The following is a 26,959-nucleotide window of genomic DNA, read 5'->3' on the forward strand; positions in this document are numbered from 1 at the left end:
GTTACTGGAGCTCCAGGTTCCTCGAGATCCACATATCACACAATAAATCTACTTATATAAGCGCAGGTGTAAAAATGTACGTGATACCTTTAGTGAAATATACCATACACTATATTATGCAAAACATACACACGAAGTGTTATCGCTCTGTAGCTTTCAGTGTACTTAAACTAGATACCAAAGCCACTTGTTAAACCTAACGCATGCACTGCCAACCCATTCTCACCCTGACACATCACTGCTCAATATAGAAACAGGATTTTCTGGTATTACAGAAGCCTCTATTAGCACAAACCCATCGCACATACCACTGACCCTAATCCCGAACACCCCTGCGCGGACTGCGACAGGCAGACACTCACACCCGCCACGAGCCCCCGGACACCGCGGCCAGCGGCTCGCGGAGCGCGCGCTGCGTCCTGATCGTTCCGAAACAACGCCGAAAACTCACGAAAGGATTCAAGGCGCAGGAAAATCTAATGACTCCCCCCTCAGAAAAAAAAACTATTGAGGAGGGGGGAATTACGTTTGTAAAAACTAGAATTAGCGCCGGTCGTAGATCTGTAATAAGGTGCTGCTTTAGCTAAGTAGCTAACTTGCACAAAATTATTTTACAGCCTTCTGCTTAAAGGTTCAATTAACATCGGTAATTACTGTATCCGACAGACATGAGCTTTAAGGATGCTTTATTTACCCGCGGTCTGTTCGTTATTTTAAAATGTTGGACTTTTCCCTTTGTCTCATTCTTTTTTTAAGTCTATCTCGCTCCAAACATCCAAGTCGCCTTTTTTTACGACAAGCTTAAAAGAAACAGAGCAGTAAGCAGTTTCAATAAAATTTAATAATATTGTCTAAAATTAGCACATAAAAATCTAAAGAGTCTGCAGCAATTGCTAATTTCCAAAATGGCCCTACTGTCCAACTAATTTCCTCCTCCAATAAATTACTGTTGGGCTCCGGATCCCTGGGGTTACGGTTAACTAAATACCATACCGAAGGAAACGCAGCCCGAACGGAGCATTAACTTTAAACACAAAAAAAAATCACAACAAAGAGAAGGAAGAACCATTTCCAAAAAGATCCCCTATCAGAAGTCAAATATGTAGTTAACCGACCTGAGTGCGGAGCCATGGGGATGGGGGACGGGTAGTATTTTCCAGGCTGGAAGTGGCCGGGGTGTTGTACGTTGCTGTGGCCGGCTGAAGCTATCCGAGACGCGGCGCGGTGAACCAGCGCGCTCCGCTCAGACAGGAGGTGGGGCGGAGGAGCGAAATCACGGCCTTCCATTGCGTGGAAACGGATAAATCCCCCCAAATCCAACAGGGACACCAAGAAAATGAAACGCGGCCCAGATATTATAATCCCTTTTCAGTGCTTCGGGCGAGTCTTCCTTTCAGTCGATCGCTGGCTTTCCCAGCCGAAAAAGTCGTCGGCGAACATTTTTTTTCTGCAATTGAAAAGCAAAATAGGAGAGTCAGTAAAAACAAAGCAGCAGAACACTGGTTCAAGCACAAATGACAGGGTAGTTTGCTATAATTACCGTGTTAGTGAAATGTGATGCTTTTCTAATACTTTTTATTATGCAAACCCCCCTCGCTGTTTTTATTTTTGTTGTTGTTTTTTTTTTAACTTGGGAAAACAAATATTGTTGACTATGTGTTACAAGTCCGGTAACACGACCGGGAGGGGGGGAAAAAGTTCATTTCTTTTCTTCCCAGAGGTTATGTGCGCCGCGTCTGTGGGAGAGTGAGCGCCGCGAGGGAAAGGAGTCGACATCAGCAACTCTGAAAGGAGAGTGGAACAAAAAACAATCTCACGAATGTTTTACGATTCTCCTGTCATAAAAAAAGCACTTTGAAATCTAGCTCTGCGAAAAGTCTTGGGGCTGTGCAAAAGGGCATGGGTCTGGCGAAATTCGGCAGTATCGATCAGGCCAGAAAGTCAGCGTAGATGAAAAAAAACAGCGCACGATCTTCTACTTTATTGTGAGACTAAGCGTCTCATACAGCCAGGAAAATAAAGACCTCAAGGTATCATAGTGTTGTCCTATGAATACCGTGTGTTTGTACTGTTAGCTGCTGTTCATTAACGATACGGGAATGTTTTTTGTCTCCAACGCACAAATGAAAAAGTCCGGTTATCAGAACGCACACGTAGTACATTCACGTTTTAGCAAGACTGCGATTTGTCAGGGCACGGGTTGGTGCTATGAAGGCTATGGTTTCCCAACTCTCCATCCCGTACTTTGGCCCTTTCTTGTATTAATGAATTCATTCACGGCCGTGTACTGTTGTAATCTGGTAGATCAGTATACGCCAGTAAAGTGCGATATTAAAAACCTTACAAACTTTTAAGAAGAAATATGTGTGCTACAGTAGAGCACAGATACGGCTGGCGAGCACATCAAAATGATCTCTGATCCTTTTTGCGAGACACGTATCACCAAAAGTATGTCCTTGTAAAACTGAACGTGTCTGTATTTGTATCTACATAATGCGTTCAAAATTAATTAAGTACGGCAAATTTGTGTGCAAATACGTATACACGTCAGCTATTAACGTTGTGTAAATTATCGATTTTATTTACACTATAGATTTTATTGCATGGATTTATTGTGTGCATACTTCATAGAATAACTTACGGTGTTTACTTCAGTAAGAAAAGTTGCAGAGTTCTTCAAAGTCTTCATATTGGTGATGCACAACCCCCTTCAAAAAACACGAAACTATATACTGACATTCTTAAGAACAAGAAGCTCTATTTAGAATAACATCCACGTGCCCATAAATCAGGAAATTGCTCGGTTTAGGTTAGGAAAACGTGCTCTTTTCTAGCAGTTGTTACTGTGTACTAATCTTAATTCAAGAATTAACCATCTAGCGCTCACGACTTAGATAGCGGTGAACCTCCGTTCTTATCACTTCATCTTAGATAAGGAAACAAAGAAAAAAAATTGTAATGTACACAGACGTAACTGGATTTTCATTCTTTATCACACTGTACACATTACACCAGAAGACGCATCCTGTTCTTCAAAATCACTTCATAATTCATGGTTCTTATGAAATCTTAGTGAAATTTACAATTAAAACAATTTAAATGGTATTTTTTATGCTTCAAACTCGATATAGGCCAAAGTGCTATAGCATTGGCAGAGAAAGAGTTAAATTGATTTTGTGTGTGGGTACACATGTATATACTACTTTTACATTTTCCTAAAACAAGAATACTGTCTAATTTTCTGTAATTTGTCATTAAATAGTCGGATCTCCATATCATAACAACTTAACCACTGTGGCACAGTACAAGCCTTCCTGAGACTATTTTAAAGCTACCTACAATTTGACGCATGTCTCTCAGAAGCGGGCTATCTGCTCGTACATTTGTATATTCTGGGTCATGTAGTTCAGTAGTGGACCAGAAAATATTCTACTTCTTACTCAAACGTCTGGGTTTTTTTTTTAAACGACAGAATGCTACAAAAAATATTGTTAAAAACCGAAAGAAATTATTTACATTGCCGTACAGAACGCCCGAGGGACTACGGCATATATATAATTTTAGTTTCATGTAAAAGCCTAAATGGGATTTGTCCAAAAGAAAAACGCATATGAATTATAGTCTTGAATTTTCTCGCTGTGTATTGTAGTCATGTATCTTGAGTATTAATTATCTTTCATCCCTATTTTTTTATTTCAAGGGCATTTTAAAGTAATACTAACGTATATTCCACAATAACGAGGAAAAAACGTGTTTATGCACATTTTGAGAGACTACGGGGATGCAGAAGTCAGATTTGGCAAATGGCAGTTCGCGCTGCCTGACATCGCCTCCACATTGAAGACGCGCCGTCTGCCACAGGCTCCTCTCAACAAGACGATGTTTCGGGGGGAAAAAGGTCGGTTTTTAAAACAAGCACCCATGACCGGAGAGGCAGGAGAGACCTTTGATCGAAACCTGAAATATTTCAATAGCGAAATATCTTCAGCCGTGTCCAGTTCAGAAAATATTTTGTGATCCATGAGTAATGCATTCCTATCTTGTTAGACAAAGCAATCTCTGAAATGAATTGTCTTTTCTGAACAAAAAATGACCCTTCTGTATAACAAAGTGTTAAAGCCGACCAAGAACACAAAACGAAAGCTCCTTAGGTGTAAGTATTCGTCCTGTGGTGAAACGAGGGCAATAATCTAAGCTTATTTTCGAGATCAGATCCCGCTGTACAAGGCGGGCTGCTCGCGCCTTCAGTGGCCGGGTATGGCGACACTTTCGTCGGACTAGAAACTGTAAACATATCGCAGTCGACAGGAACCGCCTGAAAATCCACGGAACTACTGATTTAATCCAAGAAATTGCCCCCCAAAACTCAATTTTGAGTAATTCTGAATATTGAACACCAGGCCCTAATTAAAATTAAGAATTTTAATATAAAATATTGATGTTGCTTATCATTAATAACTCAGCTTCGTTCTTGATTTCAAGTTCTGTGAAAAAAGCACTATGCAAAGGTTCAAAACGTGATATAATAATTCGCTTTTCTGTTGGATATAATTATTAATCGGACAGCAATAAACCTACAAAAATTCACTATGGCTTTATTCAATTGTAGCAATAACATAAAATAACATAAATAACGCGAGGTGAGATCGAACGTAAATATTATTTTTAATTGAATGCGATTCTATACATGTACTCTCAGTTGAAATAACATTCGAATCGTATGATTAGATATTTCAAATACATTGTTATTGCTCGACACATTAATACAGAAAAATAATATTTTCACCTCGAAGTAAATTGCTAGGACCACAACGGATTCGGGCGATTCAATAAATATATTCCAATGTGTTGTGTTTAAAACCTATTCAACGTTTTATTTAGCAACAATAGTTCTAGCACGACACCAGAAATGAACAATTAAAAAATAATAACATCGCCATCATCACATATTTTAAGCACAAAACATGTTTTGTATGTGTTTCTCCTTCATATATATGATAACAATGAATAAATGCCAGATTTAAAATCAAGTCTTTTAGCAAAAGCGTTAGATACCCTGTTAAATGTTTCCCCAAGAATGATTATCTATAATGAAAATTGCAGTACTGTAAAAACAGCCAGCAGAACAAAAGGTTTATTTATACACATATTCGGAAATATACAATAAACAAAGTACTTACTGGTAAGTTATTCCTTGCATAACAATAAGTGATTGCAATTTAGTAAAATAATATATTTGCTTTAAAAAAAAGAAGAAAAGGAATTAAGAAGCTGTATAAATCATGTGGAAATGGTTACATCCTAGTGTGCTGTTTGCTGTATGCAGTTGTAATATACTGTACAGATGCACCGGAGTTCGAGCTTCTAGTGAAACGCAGCTCGAGCCTCAGAACAGCCACTCTCTTTCCTTGTGCCCTGATCTGCTCGTGCCACTCAACTCAGGAGGGGGGTAAACACGCTCGCCCATTGGCCGGTTCCCCGCATCCTAATGAGCTCGTGCCGGTCGCCTAGGGGTAAACACGCACCCCGATTGGCTGTTGCGCTGGTCCAATGGCGGAGCTGCTGGAGTAACTAAACAAAACGGCGGGCGCCTGATTCAAGCTTTCCTACTGCGCAGCATGCCGTGCGCAACTTGCACGGCGAAGTGGGGTATTCGTGGGACGTTCATGAGTGGTAAAAAGGGCTTTGTACTGTGTTTTTTTTTATCTCGAGCGAGTCGGTGACACCAGAGGAGAGAAAAAAAGATTTTTCACTTTATTACTTTTTTTATTATTCATCAAAAATTTAGAGGCAGCTTTCGATTAATCCCGTGCCTGTCGTTTCGTGAGCAGATCGCCTCCTGATCAGATTTAAAGTCGCACAGCGTCGTCAGCATTGCGACGTTGCTTTGGCTAAAACAAAGTGCCTTGCATGATGTCATCTGCTTATGTAAAGGATGAACATAAATTATTGAGTTTTAATTTATTTTAGCCTGTACATGTTATTCGATGGAAGATTTCCAACATACGTGCTCAGTGTTTAAAAACTATATTTTCTTTTTACACAGTTAAGACATTTTGTTCCCTGACACGTTTTGTCTTGAAATGCAAGTTTTTCTTTAGTTTACAAGCTCGGCAGCTGGGAAGGGCTCCTTTCCCCCACTGCTGTTGTTTCAACCAGTTTTAAACGACGCGACATAAAAGTGGGCCGAACTTTTTAAATAAACGTAGGAATTCTAAAGAATGACTAGGGGAGATGTAACAGAAGCACATAAAGGATTTCAAAAATGAATCTGTAGGCCTTGTGTTCAACTCCTTATGTGTAGGCAATGTAGGTACACGCAGGGTTCGCTTACCAGTCCTGTCTTAAGAAACAAAACTTAAAACTGGAGCTGCCAGCAAAGGTGAAGGCAGAAATAGTTCAAAACACTATTGAGTTTGCCTCTTCAGTTGTGTTGAGCTTTCATTCCCACAGATAAGAGTTTAACAGACCTCAGTGCCGTTCAGTCTTAGTCATAACAATAATCTCTACGACTGTACTAACAAAGGATGAGTCTATTTTAAGTAGGCAGTTCAGAGAGACTGCTGACTGTACAGCAGAAGCTGACTGAGAGAGGGAGACCGCGGAGCTGTTTAAGGAGTTTCAGCTCCTCTAGCGGGTGAGTGTGGAAGGAACAGGGCAGATCCTTTACAGCAGGATTCCCTGCTCTTGGGGTAACTGAGTAACCCCCACCCTCGAAAAAAAAACAGGGGTCTATACCATGACCCCATAACCTACATCCATCGGTTAGCTGCTTGATAGCATGACAAGAATTCAAGAGTATTCTGGCAAACCAGTGAAGAGAACCAATTAATGTGAACTCCGAGACGTGCTACAGAAATGAGCAGCATTTACAGGGAATGATCAGTTTGTTATACTAAAAGGAACAAGTTAACAGAAAACAATACGCGCTTCTCCCAACTTCCCCTTCGCTTAACCAAAGTTCTGAAAATCCAGTGTTTCGGTTCCTCTGTCCCGATACGACTACCAACAGCTGCCAACACCATAAAACACAATGTGAATCATTTGAGTAATGTTTATAATCATGTTTTTTTATTTTTTTCCTGTTTTGACTTTCCAACAATACCGTTTTCAGTTCGCATATATTGTAACATATTGTATATATTGTAACAAGTAACAAAATGTGTAAGAACGTACAAATCAAACACGCACATGAGATTCACTACCATTTTCTAACCAGATGTATCCCGGATAAGCAGGAATCAATATTTGCATTTGATAGCTTTTAAGGGACGCATAATCGAATTAATATGCAAGCTCTAGGTTTCTTTAAATAGATGTATTTTGCGGAGGCACATAAATAGTTAAAGCTTTTAGATTCGCTCAATGTGCCGCCTCTGATTGGCTGGCGCGCTGCCAGATCACTGTCAATCACAGAGTGTAAACAAGGCTCTGATTGGCTGCTGGCCAGTCCGCACTGGGCTGCCTGAAAAAAGCAATTACTGGCCCTGCGGTTTCAAGGCGGCCCGGGGTTGGCTGATGAAAGGAGATAAGGAGGAGCTGTTTCAAGGCGTCCCTTAGGCGAAACCCGTTGGCCCCAGAGCCAAAAGAGAGCCAGCAATGACTAAATCAAAGAGAATACGGTAAAAAGGGGGGAAATTACACGTTGTATTAAAATATGGAGGCTAGCTTTACGGATTAACGGACGCAACAACATCGGCGGCAGCGGCAGTGGCGGCGTTTTAGGATGAAACTGGCTCGGTCAGCATGGAGTGTAAGATTGACCTGTGCGGAACAGGACGAACTGCAAAAGTTAGCTGTTGGAAAGTGCAACGTCTGCCTGAGCCCCAGCCAGACGGAGAAACCCCTGCACGGTGATCGTGGATGGCTTCCGTTTTTTTTTTTAAATCGCGGACGTTTGTATTTACCTGCGACTGAAATACGACTGATGGTTTTTTTTTTTAAATCGTTCGATCCAGAAAGTATAAGAAACGGTTGTGCATTTTTTTAAAAAAGTACCGGACAGCGTTACTACGGTGTTATTTTATTTCTTCCCCCCTCGTCTGCAAACCGGAAGAGTTGTTTTAAGCCTTAGAGTGTGTCTCAGTGTAACACTGTGCGTTGTAAAAGACTCATTTTCATGAATGGAGTTCGGCGAAGGTGAATCTCTTTAAACATTTGTCACGGATTGCGGAGAATAAGTGGATCAGTTGCATGGTGATTGTTTAGATTATGTACAAAACGTTATGTGCATTGCTTATTCGTGTTTTCCTTTTTTTTACCTTATTGTCACTGTATACCTGTGCCTTTTAGTTACAATGTAATTTTTGTGTATTATTTATATTTCGCCCGTATGCGACAATACTGACGGAAGGGTAATGCGTAGCCTTGTCATGCAAGTCATGTATACCATGGAGAGAACAATTTAAGTAACTGTAGTTTTTTGTGTGTGTTACAGCGAAGAACGTGATGTATTCGTGTTAAAAGATGTACCTGAAATTATTTGTTAGTTGTTTAAAGCGCTCCCATTTAAACCAGATTGAAGTGTCCTGTTTTTTAGTGCACAATTAAAACTACTAAAACTGTCGAGAATGTCGAAGACTATAAACGCAGTTCTTTATTTTTTTTTGTTTAAAATCATGGTGGTTTAAATTAACTGATGTCTGAACTATGGTACGGAACATTAAAACGTATGTCTTTTGTTTTGTCCACGCTAAATGTTTCCGTTTTAAGTTGTCAGCTCATTCTGATATATTGTAGTGTCGCGTTTCTTTTGATGTTTCATAATTCGTTCAGTTTTACTTGGCGAAAAGGAAGAGGTTGGGGAGTCTCGAGCCCGCTTTGATAATTATTAAAGAAATTTACATTCAGTCCGAAAGGTAACCGCGCGGCACTGGGTTGTTTTTGACTGCATTCGACTCCTATCGGAGTTTAGAAATGTGATGTACCCCGTATATTCAATGATTTCCAGAGTCAGTGTAGGTTAATAGATTACTTTTTTCTCTCGTCTACCTCAGACCAGAGCAAAGTATCCCCTTGTTCAGCGTGGCTCTGCAGTTGAAAATAAAATGAACTCTCTAACCTCCCAATACTTTCTTGAGTTTTTTTAAAATAAATTTCGAAACTGTTTCACTTTGAGACCGGTTGTAGTTCGCAGTTGACCGACCCACACGACTTATTTTATCTGTCTGAAAAGATGCCTTCATGTTTTAACGTTACATGAAACTACTCTGTACGCGATTTAGCCCTGTTGAGAAAGACACCCATGTCAGACGAACAGTTCTGACATATACATCTGGCCTTGGTCTAAATGATAATCCTTGAATTCAAAGTGTATATAATTTCCTTACCCACTTAAGGTGTGTGTATATATTAATAGTTGCCTTGCATTCATTTTGCTAGGGTCATGACCTCTGGCGCCCTATTACTGCCAGCGCCCACACACGCATTCGGACTGGTGCTCGGGTTTACCCCAAAAACAAGGTAGTAGATTTGATACGTAATGTGGTCCGTGTATTTTTAAAGATACGCTTCTGCTTGTCAGGCGAGGAAGCAGGGAGCAATGTTAAATTTATTTCATCGTGGGTAGTATAGTGTTACACTAATAAAAAAAATAATCAGGCACTATTCGTAATTAATGATAGTACATCAATAAAACGACTCTTTAAGCGTCAACGTACAACGTGCCTAAATACAGTATGTATAAGCCTTTCGCTATAAAAATCACGCTTCTATATAACGTTTTTGTCATGTTTCTATGTTGTTTTAATCATTGATTTAAAAAACAATATAGAAACTACAAAAACATCGGTAAGTAAGAAAAAAATGAGCAACGTTAACACTGCTATTTTATAATTTCTGCATAAGGACTTCGTGGATGCTTGTGAAATACGTATTTGTAGTTTAGACCGATTAAAAATGTCTGAGGTCGAAACTACAAACTACCCTGGTATCCACTCACAAGCGTCGTCTGATCTTACAGACGGGTGTAATCACATATTTCGCAAAAACACAGGATTTGAAATTTAGAATTCGCCGACAACAACAAAAAAAAAACCTTTCCGCGAACTGTCTCAGCTTTCTGCAAAGGCCAAATCCTCGTACACTTCATTTATTACAGTACCAGCGAACTGCTCAGCTCTTGCCTAGACTAATGCTAGCAGTACAATGAGAAATTCCAGCCCGTCTCTCGCAAATAATAAAAACTTATGTAACACGCAGCTTCCCTTGTATATTGAGTGACTACCGAAATCCTTCAATTGCTTAAATTATGTTTATGGGTTCCTCCGCTCATTGTGAAGGGGGGGTGAGTGGACCTACGTGTACAGAAAGCACAACAGACTCACACACGAGCGCCTTTCTCTCGCTCGGGCTCCTGGTCCGTGTGCCTGCAAACTGCCCTACGGAGGGACGCGGCGATAATTAATGCGGAGTGACTGATTGCTCTTCAAACAGGCCAGTCCTGCGAAGAGAATTGTCCCTGATCAATGAAGCGTCTCTGATTGACACTTTCCTTCCATCTCCCAATCCAAATGCAACTGGCGGAACAGGACATTTGTCACTAGCTCCGGCAAGAGCACTGCAAAACCCGGCTTTACTTTTTCACCCGAGCCTGGATGTTAGTCCTACACCTGAAACCGACTATGGTATTGGTGTCCCGTTTGCCTCAACGCTTAGACTCCGGGTTCAGACAGCTGAACGGTTGTCGCTTCGGCCCACCTCCGACGTCGAACAATGTGCAGAGCGAGGGGGGGGGGTGTATTTTGTAGCTCAGATGATTAAAATATTTCAGTCAAGAGCAGAATTTACACTGCACAGGAACATTACCTATTTGCCGTGATGTCCGATCTATTCCCCGCGTTCGCCACCCATATTAAATTACCTTACAGAAAGTTTTAAATAAATAAAAAACATTAGTATGAGACTGTTACTTCTAACAGTTACACCTATCAAACTGTTATGTCGAGGACTGGCTTTTTGTCCCCGTTTTACACCACAAATTACAAAATAACCGTGAAAATGTCAATTAGAAGTCGAATTCACGTGCTCCCGAGCTTGCGCTTTTAGCTCATGCTATGTATATTGTATACTTCCACGTAAAATATGTTTATCATACTATTTTCATTGCTGTTTGTAAAGCTAAAATGGTAAAAAAAAAGCCATATAATCAAAACAGCTCCACAGCCGCTGTGTCTGGGCTGTCTCCATTGAGTGTGGAAAAAAATCCGGTTTTCTTTCAAGGAGCAAAACATTTTAGGCTTAGCATTCAGATAATATTTGATTATGTTTCTGCGATTGACAGGATGAGCCCCCCCCCCTTGCAGTTTTTAAATTGCTTTAAATCGTATTGATTAGACCTATCACACAATGAACGTAATAAAATTAGTGTTTCAGACCAAGATATTTGCAAATTACAGCCCAGAATACTATGCAGCTTTGTTGCATATCAGAACGCGTTTAGTGTCTAGTCATACTTGAGACGTAATGGGATTATACCGATGACAAAACGATGCTGATAATTGTGTATGAACACTTTCTGATATATAGTATTAAAATGATATGTGAGTTAACTGAAAACGTGTCAAAGAGGTCATAATCACAGAATTTAGATTTACAATAGAAACAATTCTACTCATTTTTAAGCAGACGTACGTTTTGTTGTTTTTTTAAATAATGTGCTTAAAATAAAAAAAAATACGACTGCTGCCAAACGTCAGGGGATACGTAACTACACGCAATTTATAACTTGATAAATGACGCTCTGAAGAATATAGTCAGATAGTGAAGGCAAAGATTCAACAGCCTTAAAGTCACTTCGGACACAGCAGCCAAGAAGCGGGGTTTTCTTGTTTGAAAAGCCAGCGCTTTTCAGTATTAAACAGACAACTGCCTTTACATAAAACAGAACACGTTGATTTCAGCGGCGTTTACATTGCACTAATTCTCCTTAAAATGTGAACAATTAAAAAAAAGTCTGGAATTACAACTGGTTCTTTACGCCAGTCTGAACGTTGCCAGCGCGTAATTACGACCCCAACTTTGTAATATTTAACATGAGCATTTAAACATTGGTATATAACATGTTAATTCTTTTATCGCCACTTCGAAATTTAAAACAACAAATCCTTATTTTATTTGAAAATAAGTATAGAATATTCATTCATTCGGTTATTCCCATGACTCTTATCTTCATACGGATCTCATTTTGGAAAAGCGGAGGTTGTTAACGTGTTTTTCCAGAGCATTAGGTTTCTGTATTCAAATTTGCTGCCAAAAAAAAAATACATCATAAACGCAGTTTCTTGCGTCCCCCCTTCAATTTCTATTGTAAAAGCACAATAGCGACGCTTTGGGAAAACCGGGCTTCTCACCTTTTACCAGAGAGTTGCATTTAAAAGGACGGCATCTGGAATTTCCCAAAGAAATTTAAAAGACAAATGATTCCGGCCGTAGAAGTGGGCCAACAGGGCGCGCGCATTAGGGTGCTTTCTGGGCGCGTGTTCCGAGCTTCCAGCTTAACCGTATGGGTCTGTTTCATTTGTGCGCGATCATTAGTAAAAATTGACAGAATTACGATCTGAAGTGGAAACTTTTGGAGGAGTGGCAATGTCTTCTCGATAGAAGTGAATTGGGAGGATCGACAAACTATTAAAAAAACAAACACAAAGGTATGGGATTGTATCGAATGAATACATAATTACGTGGACTTTTAAAAAAAATCTTTATCTCAATTTGTAAACAACACTAATTGCGTTATGATGACATAAGAAACAAAATGCCTCATTTTGTATATTGTTGATAAAGGCGATTGAGATTTGTACTCGTACTTGTCACGAGAGGCAACCTTGCGTTAGGTGTGTTTCTCGGAAGAGTAGGAAGAGTGTTATTAACATCGCCTGCAAACTGATGCAAACTGACCAAGGTTTATGTCAGGTTTTGCTCCTTCTAAAACCTTTGACTCCTTTCCAGGGGAAGAAGGCTTGTCGCCTTTAAACTTTAGAAAATGTGTAGTTTAACTCTGATCCGGCGGGTTTTTTCCAGATGACCTGGGTCATGTCTTCCATCAACACAAAAGACTTTCTTATCAAAGAACTGCATCATTTATTGACATCGAAGTAAAGAAGTTTCCGTTCATAAAATGTAATGCCCTATTTCGAGCGGAATACAGTTCGCACTGACAGTGGTTCTCTTCTCGAGTTTAACTGTTAAGATTATTTTTTCTCCTTAATAAATCTTGCAAATTATAAATGAAACGTAATTAATGGTATGAGACAGATACCTTAAAAAAACCTGCGTCGTTTTATAATGATTTTATTAAAAAGCAATTGTCGGCGACGACGGCGATGAAATATATACGGTACAAACTCCAGAAAGTCAGAACTGTGTAGGAGTGACAGTATTTGCACTTAAATGATGTACGGCATTTTAAGGAAAATCTGTAAATTAACTCTAATTGTCGTCCTTAATATGATAATCTCCTTAAATCACCCTAAATACAAACCATCCATGTCCTGCTGTTGTGAAGAAAAAGTGAAGTTTAATAAAATAATTAGTTCCATGTTAATTTCAACTTCGAAAATCGCAAATGAAATTATAGCCGGAGATAGTCTTTTAAAAAACATATAGCTTTTTGTTTCTGTGCGATTTTAAAGAAGGGGGTCTTGGCGTGTAATTAAATAAGCATCAATCTTTAAGAGCGAAAGGTACAGCCGAAATGCGATTTGTAATCTGCAGCTAAACGCACTCGGACATGTTTATACTCGGCCATTTAATTCTGTGCCTTTATTGTGTGGGGTTATCAATAGGAGAACCCATCTGGGCTCAATTAGAGCGAGTCTGGGCTGAGCTCTTATAAACGGCACAAACCATTGGCAGGCCTCCTTCATTACGACCTGTTTTATTGAAAAAGCTAAATGTGAAACTAAACAGGGGTACGAAAAGGAAAAAAAACCGGGATGAAACAGGGATGAGACGAGATTAGGAATCACCAAGAGGGCTAGCCGGTCACAAAGGGTGTTACACAGGCTGTCTAGCCTACAGCATGCGACCAGCAAGAAATGATCCTTTACCTTCGGGTACCCATTTTATCTGGAGGATATCATAAAATTCACCTGGAACGCTCAATTTGGTCAAGAGGACATCCGAGTTTTTAAGAATGCGTGCATACCTATATATGTAATGCATACTGTAGTATTTATAAGAATAATATGCAGCTTCTGTGGCGCATTCTTTAGAAAGTATTAGATCTTCAAAATGACCGCTGAAATAACACCGACACAATGCACGGCAGATGTACACAATATTTGGACAGTCCAGCGATCATTAAGGACTCCGTGCACCTCTGCACTCCTGACCTCCTGTGCCCTAGTTCTGGCTCAGAAACAATGATAAATTTGTCAAGACATTCTGTGTGGGGAAAAAAAAAAGTTTCCAATTTAATTTTTTTTATTTTATTTTTTAAAATAGCATATTGGCGGGTTGTTCATTTAGTTTCACAAATCGTGTTCGACGTCTTTACTAAAATCCCCAGATTTCTTCACTTTAGGACTGTTGTTCTTCTACAAGTGGGACCCCTGATGTAGTTTATTGGGGTCCCCATTCTGACAGGGAGGGATTGGAGTTTGGGACGGTGTTGTTGTAAGAGTTTTAAATTATTTAACTCACAATAAACAATGGTTAATCAAGCACATAAAAGCTTTTATTTTTTTAAATGACTGATTACACAAATTAATTAGCACAGGCAGAAACACAATTGAAGATCTCCACTTTCTCAAAGCCATAAATAGGTCTGCACCGATCAGAAATGCAATACTATGAGCACTGGGAATTTCAAATTTAGCACTGAATACAATCGAACACAAGAAGTTCTCTATTTTTGTCACAATGGGTTTGGAAATTACTGGCAACAGGCAAGTATGTAAGTTAATCATCTCTCTCCGTGGATGGTTAACCATAAGCACGGAAATCGCAGAATTAGTAACTACTTCTGATCAGAAAGTAGAAGGGTTCACCTCATTAAGCTCCTAAAAACGCATGGAATTGACTTCGAGTTTTTTTCTCGAACCTTATAATTTTAACATCGCAAATCTACGAGTTTCGCAGTCCGAGGCGGAAAGGTGTCACTCAGGTTAATGTTTAGTCGGAACAGTTATTTCTTTCATTGCCTGTTATACCGCTGTTAATTATTAATTATCTATGCAAACAGGAAGTCCATCCAGGCCGTATACCCAATCAATTCTTTATATTTACGGCGACTTTAATGTGGAATGATACCATTGTGTAATTTGTCTAAATAAACTTTGAAACATAGGAAATGTGTACATGATTTACGTGGAAACAAACTTTCAATTTTGGAAATTTCAAGGCACCTTTTTTTCTAAAAAAAAAAAGATAAGGCTCGTCTCTTCCACGCCTTCAGCGCTGACATTTGCCCTCGACTCGCGGCTCCAATCTATCGTTCCATTCGCGAGCTGCTTTCACCTTCCGAACATCTTAAACTCATCGTGCATGGTCACGTTGGACTACAGGAACTACTCCCTTCGAATTATTTTATGCAGAGATATTTTAGAGTGGTTTCGTCTACAACTTAATTAAAATCGTTACACAATGCACCGCAGTGTAAAGGCTGCACACACAGGTACGAGCCCGGAGATCTGTAGCAGTCACTAGTAACTAAATATAGCGTTTAAACAAGTGGGGACATCGTTTTAAAAGAGTTAAATGGGAAGAGGGGACGCTTCAGAATCTACGTTTAAAAATATTGCTTCGCCAATTTTTGTATTTAATACAGGACTTCCGTTTTTGACTCCGTGAAAGCCATATGGCTCTTCTAACAAATCTAGGCGTTTTTTCATGCAGATCCATTCTACGGTCTACAAGTCATTAACTCGATGAACACGTTTCTACAAGATGACAAGTCCTGTGTAACACGTCACAGAGGTGTTTATTTAACCGAAAACAAGGCGTTATAGAGCAGACATTAGGGTCACAGTACATAAAGTATAATCACACACCAGGATATGCACGCTAAATTCTGATTTTTAGTCCATTTCATGTTTTGGGGAGAGGAAAGGGAAATTAACAAGAGCTACTTACTTGCAAATAATTTGCTGAAAAGTAGCAAACTTCAACGCCTGCACTGATGAAGGAAAATCACGTTTTATAAGACGCCACGAAAGATCACACTACTGTCCAGGTTGCAGCAGCAAAATAATCGCTTCCACCCCTGTTTTATTCCTCCAAGAGAAAAACTGTCTTCGAATGAAACTAAAACACTGCTTGCATTGAAACCCAAATGCCTTGCATTTAAGATCGAGTGTGCATATGTACAGATACACTCGAGAATGGTTTGAATTATGCCTTTGCTATAACCTCCTATCATTCGCCTAACAAGCACGTTATTGATCAAGCACAAGTCACAGGATAGTTTTTTTTTTTAATTCGTCTTGGGTAGAAATATAGTGGCGCAGAATTGGATCTTAAAATATCTTCAAATTATCGCTATACATATAATTGACACAATTATAATACTGTACTTCAGAAAAAAAGTATTGTATCTGAAAAATGCAGTTTGCCCAATTCAATGCAGATCCTTCTCAACCAACATCAGATCGTTAAGGTTTTATTTAAAAAAAAAAGTAGTTACCCAATAAGTGTACAAAAATCCAGTTTATTTCTAAAATATGATCAGCTGATACGTAAAAAATAGGCTATTTTCAGAACCCAAGTAAACTCGTCGGTTTTACAATACAATATTCTGTATTACGCATCCACTACATCTTGCCTAATATTGCTTTTTATTTTTTATTGCGAGAGAATCCTTTTTACCCAAGTACTAAATACACAACTGCGCTTGTTATACCCAAACACAAAACAATCTTAACACAATTCTGATTTGATTTGCAAAAAGAAATTGAGTTCTCCAGGTATTGCTCTCAAGACTAAGTGTGTGCGTTAGGTTCTATTACCTCGCAAAATCAGGTTAAAAAAATCTAAATAAAAAACAGTGAAACAAAGACAATTAGAAACGTTTATGGTCAAATAAACTGGGAATGCTAAATACCGTTTCACTTCATACCGCAAATCTGAATTTATCCGAGAAAACGCACTCTTTGTATGAACAGTACACTGCATGTCGAAATTAAAAAAACCTAACGCCTTGTTATATCGAAAGGATTGTTTTCAAATATCTTTTAAATGTTGAAACGTTTATTTTTCTGATCAACATACATTTACAGCCTTTGTGTTTATGAATAATTGAAATGTAAAAGGTCTCTCCGAACAGCAGTGGTCTCATGCATTGAAATTCATAATATAAATTAAATTTAAAATTAGCCGTGCTCGTGTTCATGCATTTACAGAGGCTTTTCTTCATTTAACGCTACTAATTGTTATACTTTAACATTTCGTTGCAATGAATACATAATTGAAAAGATCATTTTAATGTGTAAAGCAGAAACCACCTACCTACAAAAACGAAACTCCATGGAGGAAAAAAAAACAATGAAAATCGGGAGGGGGGGGGATCCTAAAGATTTATAACCGTACGGGGGCGGGGGAAAAAGAACCAAAAATACACAAATCCGGAAAATGCTGTTGTAAAAAAAAAAAAGGTGGAAAAGTTTCCTTCCGTGCAAATTCAGTCCATTCACAGTCGAGAAAACGGGTGATGTTTAGAAATATCACCGGATCGTCGAATCCTTTTTTTTTTTAAGAGTACCAAAAACAAAAGCGCGTGTTTATATATATTAAATACACTTGGATACAGTGTGCTCTTCTAAAGGTGTTTATTTTTTATTTTTCGCTATCCCTCTTTGAGCACGGATCCCTACCTCCGTGCACTGAGAAAAGCCGTCCAAATAGAACCAACAGTGTCTTCAAGGCTCTATAATCACAAATTTATGGCCGGATGACGCGTCCTCTTCTCCCACAATGGAGCCCAGTGACATTAAACAGTAAATTGATGGAGAGAACGGGCGAAATCTAATCTCCACACTCAGACCATCGCTTGTTCTCCCCTTCAGCAGGAGAGGAAGCACAGACGAATGGTGCATGTACCGGTCTCTCCGCGACCCATTCCGCACGTTATCGTTTAATGTTATTGGTTTTCGCGAAGCGGGTGGAAAGCACAAAATACTACCCCAGTCTCCACCGAGAGATCTAAGGATTTAAGGAAGCTGTCTCAGATCTACCATTTTAACTCCCCTCCCTTCGTCCTTAAAAATGCATCCTCTCCACCCCCCCACCCAAAAAACCATTTATTAGCCGCCAAAAAGTCAATTTTAACATCGCGATTCCCGGTTTTCCAGTTGCTGTAGAGTGGGGAAATTGCCTTAACGCCCGTTAAGGTAAAACGGAAAGTTTTAACATCCTTGCTCACCGAAAACGACCGGTACGCCACCGGTAATAAAACACACGGAAGAACAAAACGAATTCCAAAACTTTTTTTATGCACTCATCAAAGAAAAGAACCCCTCACTTTTATGAATTAGTGGTTGTGCTTGCGCACCAACGGAGCACCCGGATCACCAAGGTTCACCGCTGGAAGGAAACCGTGCTGCGGTTCTCGAACCAAAAAGCGAAACATTTTGACGCCATTCGCCAGTGTTTCCAAATGACCAGGTTCAGCCGAGAACTCTGCAGTTCCCTCTCCATTCGGCTCTACAGCCTCCTGCAAGCTTGGAAGAGGACGACAAAATGAAAACACAGACACGGAACAGTTTCGGTTCGATCGAGCATTTACTATAAAAAATGTGCAGCGTCGTTACCTTCACTTAAAAACACAATCCAGGAGAATAAAAAAAAAAAACAGCCCGCGCCTGTTCCTTGATTACGGTCCCCTCCTCCACCCCCCTCAAATAAACCGGCTTGCCAAATTTTTTGTCCCCTTAAAAAAGAGTTTTCTGCCTTAAAGGCGATGCTGCCTTTCCCACACATCCCCGAAGCAAGACGCTCCCCCCCTGCCTTTAAGGTCACCGCCCCAGGAAGAATGACGTCACGTCGTTAACCCCTCCGCGACCACAACAAAAGCGAAGGACAACGTGCAACTTGTGTTTGTTCAATGACCTGTGTCTGCACATATCTCGTGTTCAGAGGCAGGCTGTTGTCATTCTCCACCAGATTAGACACCGTGCTTCTATTTTGGCCATTCCATAGAGCAGATCGTCATCTTAACTGCAATCATCTTATCTCTCAGATACAGCACAGCAGTATCATTTCGTCCTATTCTGTTGATTTCTTCTTAAATTTAAATCTTTAGGGTAAATTCAGCTTGCCCCAGTCCAGTGATGAACACATGTCACATGGGAAGCCTGATAACTATAGTTTTTATGCTGGTTAGATCTGAGTTATATTAAAAGTGAGGTCTAGTATGGGGTATGTCAGTCTACAATGTCTCCCCATTGCTTAAAATTTAATTTCTGCCTCAAGGATGGAAGGAAATGTGCAAAATGGTTTTAGAAAAGACCTCAGATTGAAACCCATTAGCTTTCCTGTCAAGTCCTCAACAAAACAGGTGCACAATCTGTTTGTGTTTTCGACGATGGGTCGTTTTCAGCTGTGTGCTGTCGGTATGCCATTCTGTACTGATCCATCGCTCGGGTTCTCCATCAGAGAGCGAGCGGTTCACTGGCCTGAGGCCTGCTGTCCGAGAGCTGGTGACGCCGAGCTCTCTTCCTCCCCAGCTGAAACCCTGCAAGCAGAGAACCTTCTCAGCGCCAGGAATTCTGTGGCTCGGGATCGACTCGAGGTGAAATGAAGATGGCACTGCAGCAGTGCGCTCGTGTAACAGATCTGCTGCAAAGCAGTGATAGCGATACTCTTCTGACGGAGGCAGCCCCGGTCGTGTTTTCCCCACCTGTCATCCAGACACAGATACGGCACCCAGATAGGCCAGTCCAGCGTTAATGAACGTACACTGATTGGGCGTCCATACACAGAACGAAGACAAGTATTAGCGGGGTAGAAATATCCTCAGTCTGTAAGGTTGTTGTTTTTAAAAACAACTATCTCTTGATAAGCTTAATGACTTATTAAAATATCAGCGCGCCTCCATCTCTACAACATGACGTGTCATCGGTGTTGATAGGAACTATTCAAAACACGTGTGTTATTATCATACAGGTGCTAGCATGCAAAGGCAGCACCCGCCTTTCACTGATGGGCATGACCTTCGCGATCCGTAGAATTACAGCCGCGGAAACGACTGTGAGAAAAAAGAGGGGTAAGAGCACAATGTAGATGAACAGCTTTTGTGTATTAATGAAATGTTACCTAATACAGTATCATATGGACATATTACAGCATCAGAGAATGGCAGACAAAGCATCAGAAGGTGCTGCGTCACTTCAGGGCCTCTATGGCTACAGCCATGATGCCATTGTAGAGTTTTAAATTAGCAGTGAACACCGTGGCTGGGGGAAAGGAAGCCCAGCATGAGCACAGGACGCCGAGCTGCTTGTCTTGACAGAGCACTGTCGCGTACAAGTGCTATTATGAATCTATGAATTGGCTTCATTGCTCTGCTCTCCTCCCCACTGATAGCTGATGTGTGGTGAGCGTTCTGGTGCCCTATGGCTGCCGTCGCATCATCCAGGTGGGGCTGCACATTGGTGGTGGTGGAGGGGATCCCCATTACCTGTAAAGCGCTTTGAGTGGAGTGTCTGGAAAAGCGCTATATAAGTGTAAGCAATTATTATTATTATTATTATTATTATTATTATTATTATTATTATTATTATTATTATTATTAGTCTATAGCATTATTTGTATTATATACTCTCTTCTTCTGCTTTCAGAAGTATTTACAATACTATGTATTCTAATATGTTACAGAGGAAGAAACATCAAAGGCTCACAGTTTGTCAATAAAGTAACTTTTCATAACTGCATGGGAGATTTAATCAAACACTTCCACCCTTCCACCTTGGTTTATAATTCATAGTCTTTCATTGCATTCGTATTGTGCTTTTCATCTCAAAGGTACTTTACAAACAGCTCATCCACCACTGAAGTGCAACCCCACCTGGGTGACGTCAAAGCACGCGGCAGCCATTCTACACAAAAGACCAAGTAGACAACTGAGAATTTCTCCTCCAGTTGAATTAATGGGGAACTGCTCTTACGGAGAGTGACATGAGAACATTAATGACCAAGTAGTCAGGTCCTTAGATTAACACCTCAAATGAAGGACAGCACCTCAAGCGGTACTGCACTATCAAAGCAGCAGCCAGCAGCCATATCACTCTACAACTCACAACTGGCAGCCCACTGAAGCTCAGCAGGTGTGATCCTGGTCAGTACCTAGAGGGGAGACCTCCTGGGAAAAACAGGTTGCTGTGATGGGGACACTACTGTAATGAGTATGAGACTTAAAACCGAAGTCCTGACTCTGTGTAGTCATTACAAATCCCAGGGCATTTCTCGAAAAGAGTTGGGGTGTAACCTGGCCACATTTCCCATTGGCCTTTACCAATCATGGCCTCCTAATAATCCCCATCCCTGGACTGGCTTCATCACCCTGCTCTCCTTCCCACTGAGAGCTGGTGTGTGGTGAGCAGACTGGTGCACTATGGCTGCCTTCACATCATCCAGGTGGGGCTACACATTGGTGGTGGTGGAGAGGAGTCCCCATTACCTGTAAAGTGCTTTGAGTGGAGTGTCCAGAAAAGCACTATCTAAGTGTAAGCAAGTGTTTATTATTATTATAAAGCACAGAGCGCTAGGTTTAAGAACAGCTTCAACATCCTCAACAGCTAACTGCAATGCCTTGGACTCAAAGCATGTCTGCACTGTGCACTTTTTGCATGGTCTACCATGTCTTTTTTCAGTACTACATATTTATTGTTCCTGTTTTTGTTATTTATTAGGTTTGTAATGTACTGTCTACATTGTGTGGCGTTGTCTGTCGTGCCGTGTCGTTTGCTGTACTGTTCATGTCCCGAGAGAACAGCGCAAATAAGAATTCCAGTGTAGGTGTACATATGGCAATAAACTCCTCTACTCTACCTTCTACAGCACAACTCCACTTATATTCTGGCAGATTGGTTTGGCTGTAGGTCCAAGAGCCCCATTAACCACAGCACCTGTTTTTTGTAGAACGATTTACAAATGCTACAAGCATTAGAATGATACAAATGCTTTTGTTGTCCGGCAGGATCAAGCTAGAAGAAGGTCACCTTGTCCTCCAAGTGGAAGTTCTCAGGACACTCTATGGGCACCTATTTTGAGTTCTTGTTTACCTTCCACAGCTTCTGTTTCTTCCTTGGCATAAGTGCATTAAATTCACATACACTTAAATTCAGTCATTACACTAATACCAACAATCATCACTTTTCCTGTCTTTGTCACTGTCCATTGTTTCCTCATCTATTTGGAGTTCCACAATTGTGAGAATCAGGCTACAAGGTGGTAGCTGCCATTTGTTGTTGTGCAACAGATTGAGATAAGCATTGTTTGTCCTAATGGATAACTGGAGAGAAAAAGAGTGTTAGTATTACAGTTTAGGATTTTACAAATAGTTTATTTTTATACTTTTTTGGAATTCAGTGATTAAACTGAGGAGTCAGGTTATTTCTGTTTGTTTTAAATTCCAATCACAACATTCATTAGCAGTAAAACAAAAGGAAAGTAGCCTTTTGTCCTCGCAACAATGAACAAATAGGGTACAATACCTATAACAAACAATAAGACAGCCATTTGTTATACGCGATTAAACACATAAATTAGTGTCCCAGGGCACCGTATTGAGATATCGGAAATATATCTTGTCAAATTACAAATCTGCAATCAAATTTTTTAATATCGATCTTATTGGAACAACCCCTGATTTTCCCTGGAGATTAACACAAAAAGCAGGGACAGCCAACAGTTTTACAGGTTGAAGGTTTTGGACATTGCAGAGAGCAAAGGAAGCACAGAATTGCACCCTCATGCAAAATGCAAGAAAAAACAAACAAATACATAGAATGTGCACTAGACAAACACATAGCTGTATTTTTCATGTTGTGCGTGACAGAAATAGCCTTTGAGCTTGGCATTTGTGCACATAGCTTCATGAGGAGTGGACAGAGCTGAGCTCGTAGCTGTTGTGGTGAAAATGCTGCAAGGAGTTCAAGAGCAGCAGCAGAAGGAATGCGAGGAGGAAGGAGTGAAAGGCTGGGGTGCATGTGCAGACAAACCTTGGTGCCGCTTGGTGCCAGGCTTCTCCTCTGGGCCGGCTGATGAGCGCAGTGCCAACGCCTTGCCAGCACTTCACAGAAATGCAGGAGCGCAGCTGAGAGCCCGTGTTGACAACTTAACAGAGTGCAAAGTTCCCCCACCCCCCCACCACCACCTCTAGAGCTCCAACCCCTTTAGTCACAGCTCTAATTAGGCGAGCCTGCACCTGAGAAGACATGGGAGGGGAACGTGCAACGTTTTGAAAACAATTATCTCGGCCTCGCCGGGATGGAGTCTGCGGTGAAAGAGGTCTGGCCAGAAGTTCCCACACTGCCGCCATGTTCCCCAGAAACAGGCATCTTCTGCAGCAGCAGCACTGGTGGCCTGCCTGACCTAGAATGAAGCAGAAGTGTCAGATGCTTGTCCTCAAGGACTGTGGCTCAGCCAGTGCTGTAAGTGCTTCTGGAGCTGCTAAAGTTCTAGGAATAATGGAACTGCTGTGTATTCATGGAATCATGCAATAATTTAACCCAGACTCTACTCATTTCTGGATGTTGCTTAGTTCCAGAACAGAAAGCAATTAATCTGAGCAGAATGAAGGCTCCTTACTGACCAAAATTCAAAGGTATGGTAAACAGGACACAGGAAATGAGCTGAAGCCGGGATCTGCCTTTTATGTGCAATGGAGAGCTGGGGTGTGCGGAGCAGAGTTGTGGCTAATATACATAAGCATGTTACAAAAGCTATCACACAGCACACCACAAACAGAGCTGTCTCTTCAGCCAGGGTATTGACTTTTCATTCTCTCTTTTTAAATAACCTCTTTTTTTGCAGCTGTTTCATACAGCTGCTGGGGAGACAAGGACTGTATTGTGGCCCCTTCTCTTTGCCACACTTCAGTTCCTGCGCCACGTTTCCCCCCACCCTCCCCGTTACATCTGCAGCGCCATCACGCGGCGCGGCCGAGGGTCACGTGACCACAGCGGCTGTCGCTGCGGCTCTTGTTCGCGAGGATAAAGGAGGTTTGTGTGGCGACCCTCTTCCAGCTGCAGGGTTGAGGGTCGCAAGAAGTTTACGCAGCAAAATCGATTCAGCTGACAAAGAGGCGACTTTCACACTATCTCGCAATCTCCCTCTTTGATCAATGTCTCCATCGCTCAGCCTTGGGCTCTGTCGAGGAGAAGATCCCAGAGAGCATAAGAAGGGCTCAGTTTTCACGCCATCCCTGCCTTCCAGTTTCCCCGGACTTTTGAAGCAAATGTTATACATCGTCTTCTTTGAGGCCTGAGATCAAATCATTGCTTGAAACTCTCCATCTGAAAACCTTTAGAACATTAAAGGTAAATAGGAGAAAGGGAGGAGCAACAGGATATTATTTTTTTCTTGATGGTGAGCTGTAGCACTGCAGAAAGCGACGGCACAGTCATTGCCAGCCTCACCATTGCTTTGCATGTTAGAAAGACATCTATCATTAGTGCAACATCACGAGAGCAACTTTAATCTATCACCGTGTAACTCACAACTGACAACCCACCGATACTAGGCAGATGTGAGCCTGGTCAGTACCTGGACGGGAGACTCCTGGGAAAAACTAAGGTTGATGCTGGAAGTGGTGTGAATGGGACCAGTACGAGGTGCTGTGGGACCTAATGCCCAAGTATAGTGACGAGGACACAATACTGTATGAAGGTGCCATCCTTCAGATGAGACATAAAACCAGGATCCTGACTCTCTGTGATTAAAAATCCCAGGGTGTTTCTTGAAAAGAGTAGGGGTGTTACCACGGTGTCCTGGCCAAATTTCCCATTGGCCTTTACCAATCATGGCCTCCTAATAATCCCCATCTCTGAACTGGCTTCATCACTCTGTTCTCCTCCGCACTGATAGATGATAATAAGGAATTATTATTATCTTCTTTTACCTTGGATGGAATAGCTTAGAATCTGACCCAACATCGCAGCAATAAGGCAGTATGTTTCCTACCTGTTTGTGGGACACGACGTGGTATGACAAGGTCCACTAGGGAGCTAATGGAGAGCTAATTTTGGTTGTCACCTGAACGGCCATGTTCTTGTTCCGCTGAACACAAGTCCCAGATAGAGCTAGTTCCCTCAGTTTCCGGTGATTAACAGTACGACTGCACAGAGGCACTGCAAGCCTGAAAGGAGCTGCTGAGTGACAGGCCTACTCATGGCCAGTGATCAGTAAAAGCAGACATTCTGCGTGTTTCACATCCATCCCTCTGCGACTGCTGATCCTGCTGCTGAATTAACTCTATTAAGACTCTTCTGGCCAAATGTGTCCCAATTAAAAAATGGAACGCATGGTAGGGAATGACACAGAACAGCAATGGTAGCTTTCATGTGCAGTGAGGATGATTAAAATGCCCTGACCTTCTCGTCAAAAGGCCTCAGTCTCAGCTGCTTGGAGTGGCAGGGGATGTTTGTTGCTGCAACAAATTGACCCGGGCTCCTGTTCTTTATCACACACCCTGAGAAGCAGGCACCTAGGCTCCGCATTGACCACCTCTCAGCTAATTTGGGATAAATTGCCATGATTTGGGGAAATTTCTCTGTCTTTCCTTGATAAAAAACTTGAGAAAAGGGCCGGGTAGACTCATGATGTCAAGTTCTCATGGTCTGGTGGACCCAGGAGAGTAGCGTCAGTCATAGTTGCGCAACTCCTACTGGACGAGGCAACAGCGTTAGGAAGCAGGGCGGTGGTTATTTTTACTATTATTTTGATTTGAAACATTTGTGAATGGAATGCCCTTTTGGGAAGGAAGAAACAGAAGGTCAACAAGAACTTAGAATAGTTGCCCGCAATATGCTCTGACGCCGTCCACTCAGAGTACAGCGTTACCAGGTTCTAGTGTGACCCCAGACCTCAGAAGCTCAGCAGGGCTGGGTCTGGTCAGTACTCGAATAGCAGATTTCTGAAAAAAAAACCTTCTTTCCTGTTGCTACTGAAAATGGTGTTGATGGACCTGTAGGTAATGCTCTTTTTCCTGGAGCAGACTGTCCAAACCAGTGCCCCACCGCCTTTCCAAATCAATCATCTGAAGGTGATCCAAGCCTCGCAATGAAATGTTAAACCTGGATCCTAACTATTTATTTGGTCATTAAAGATCCCATTACAGTTTTCAAAAGCCATGGTTAAATTATACTCTGGGCATGTACAGTCTTGCTTCTTTGTATCAATGTCCCTCTCAGATCTGGGCTCATGCCACTAAATTCCACCCGTTTGCAATTCAACCCGTGTTTAAATCCTGGAGAAAGGCCTTTCTGCATGCAGGACATAGTCAGCTCTGTAATCCAAAAATTAAATGCAAGCAATCAAACTACCAATGAACCAATAAACATTTAATTCCCATAAGAGGAAGAATAAAATAATGAAGTTGTTATGCATATTAAACCTATAATATACAATGCTATCATTCTGTAAAATACAATCACCCCTTTCTCTGCAAAGGGCACGCAACATTTTTCCTACATCAGATTTATATAGTCTTCACAACAGCTGTAATTGGATACCTCATGAAATCCAATATATAAACATACTGCATTTATGTATAACATTGGATATAATTGGACAGCTCACATATCTCTTATAATGTATGGCCTTCCACACATAAACATATATACGTATGATATTTATACGGGAACGTTTATTTGACATGTATAGGTACTTTCCCCGAAGTGCCCTATTAAATATATCCTTCTCAAGGATGAAATTATTGTTCAATGGGGGCAATCTCCCCCTGCAACAGGTGGCCTTTCTTTCAGATTAACTTTACATCCTAATGGCTGATTCTGTCCTGGAC

General features: G+C 41.0%; 1 protein-coding gene across 5 annotated transcripts in view; it reads right to left on the reverse strand.

Annotated features, from left to right (window-relative positions):
- The window catches only part of bahcc1b (BAH domain and coiled-coil containing 1b), a 118,526-nt gene extending 100,368 nt beyond the window's left edge, over positions 1-18,158 (reverse strand). For 3 of the 5 annotated variants that reach the window (XM_069194552.1, XM_069194553.1, XM_069194549.1), the window contains exons 1-2: positions 5,181-5,391; positions 1,116-1,447 (exon numbers count right to left, since the gene is read on the reverse strand). In XM_069194552.1, the coding sequence (XP_069050653.1) occupies positions 1,116-1,287 (172 nt within the window). In that variant the 5' untranslated portion in view covers positions 1,288-1,447; positions 5,181-5,391. Of the gene's footprint in view, positions 1-1,115; positions 1,448-1,540; positions 1,785-5,180; positions 5,392-17,445 lie in introns of those variants that run through there. The other 2 variants (XM_069194550.1, XM_069194551.1) reach the window with 2 other exon arrangements.
- Between the last annotated feature and the right edge of the window lie 8,801 nt (positions 18,159-26,959).

This window comes from Lepisosteus oculatus, chromosome 9 (genome assembly GCF_040954835.1).
Source record: "Lepisosteus oculatus isolate fLepOcu1 chromosome 9, fLepOcu1.hap2, whole genome shotgun sequence".
Lineage (NCBI taxonomy): Eukaryota > Metazoa > Chordata > Actinopteri > Semionotiformes > Lepisosteidae > Lepisosteus > Lepisosteus oculatus.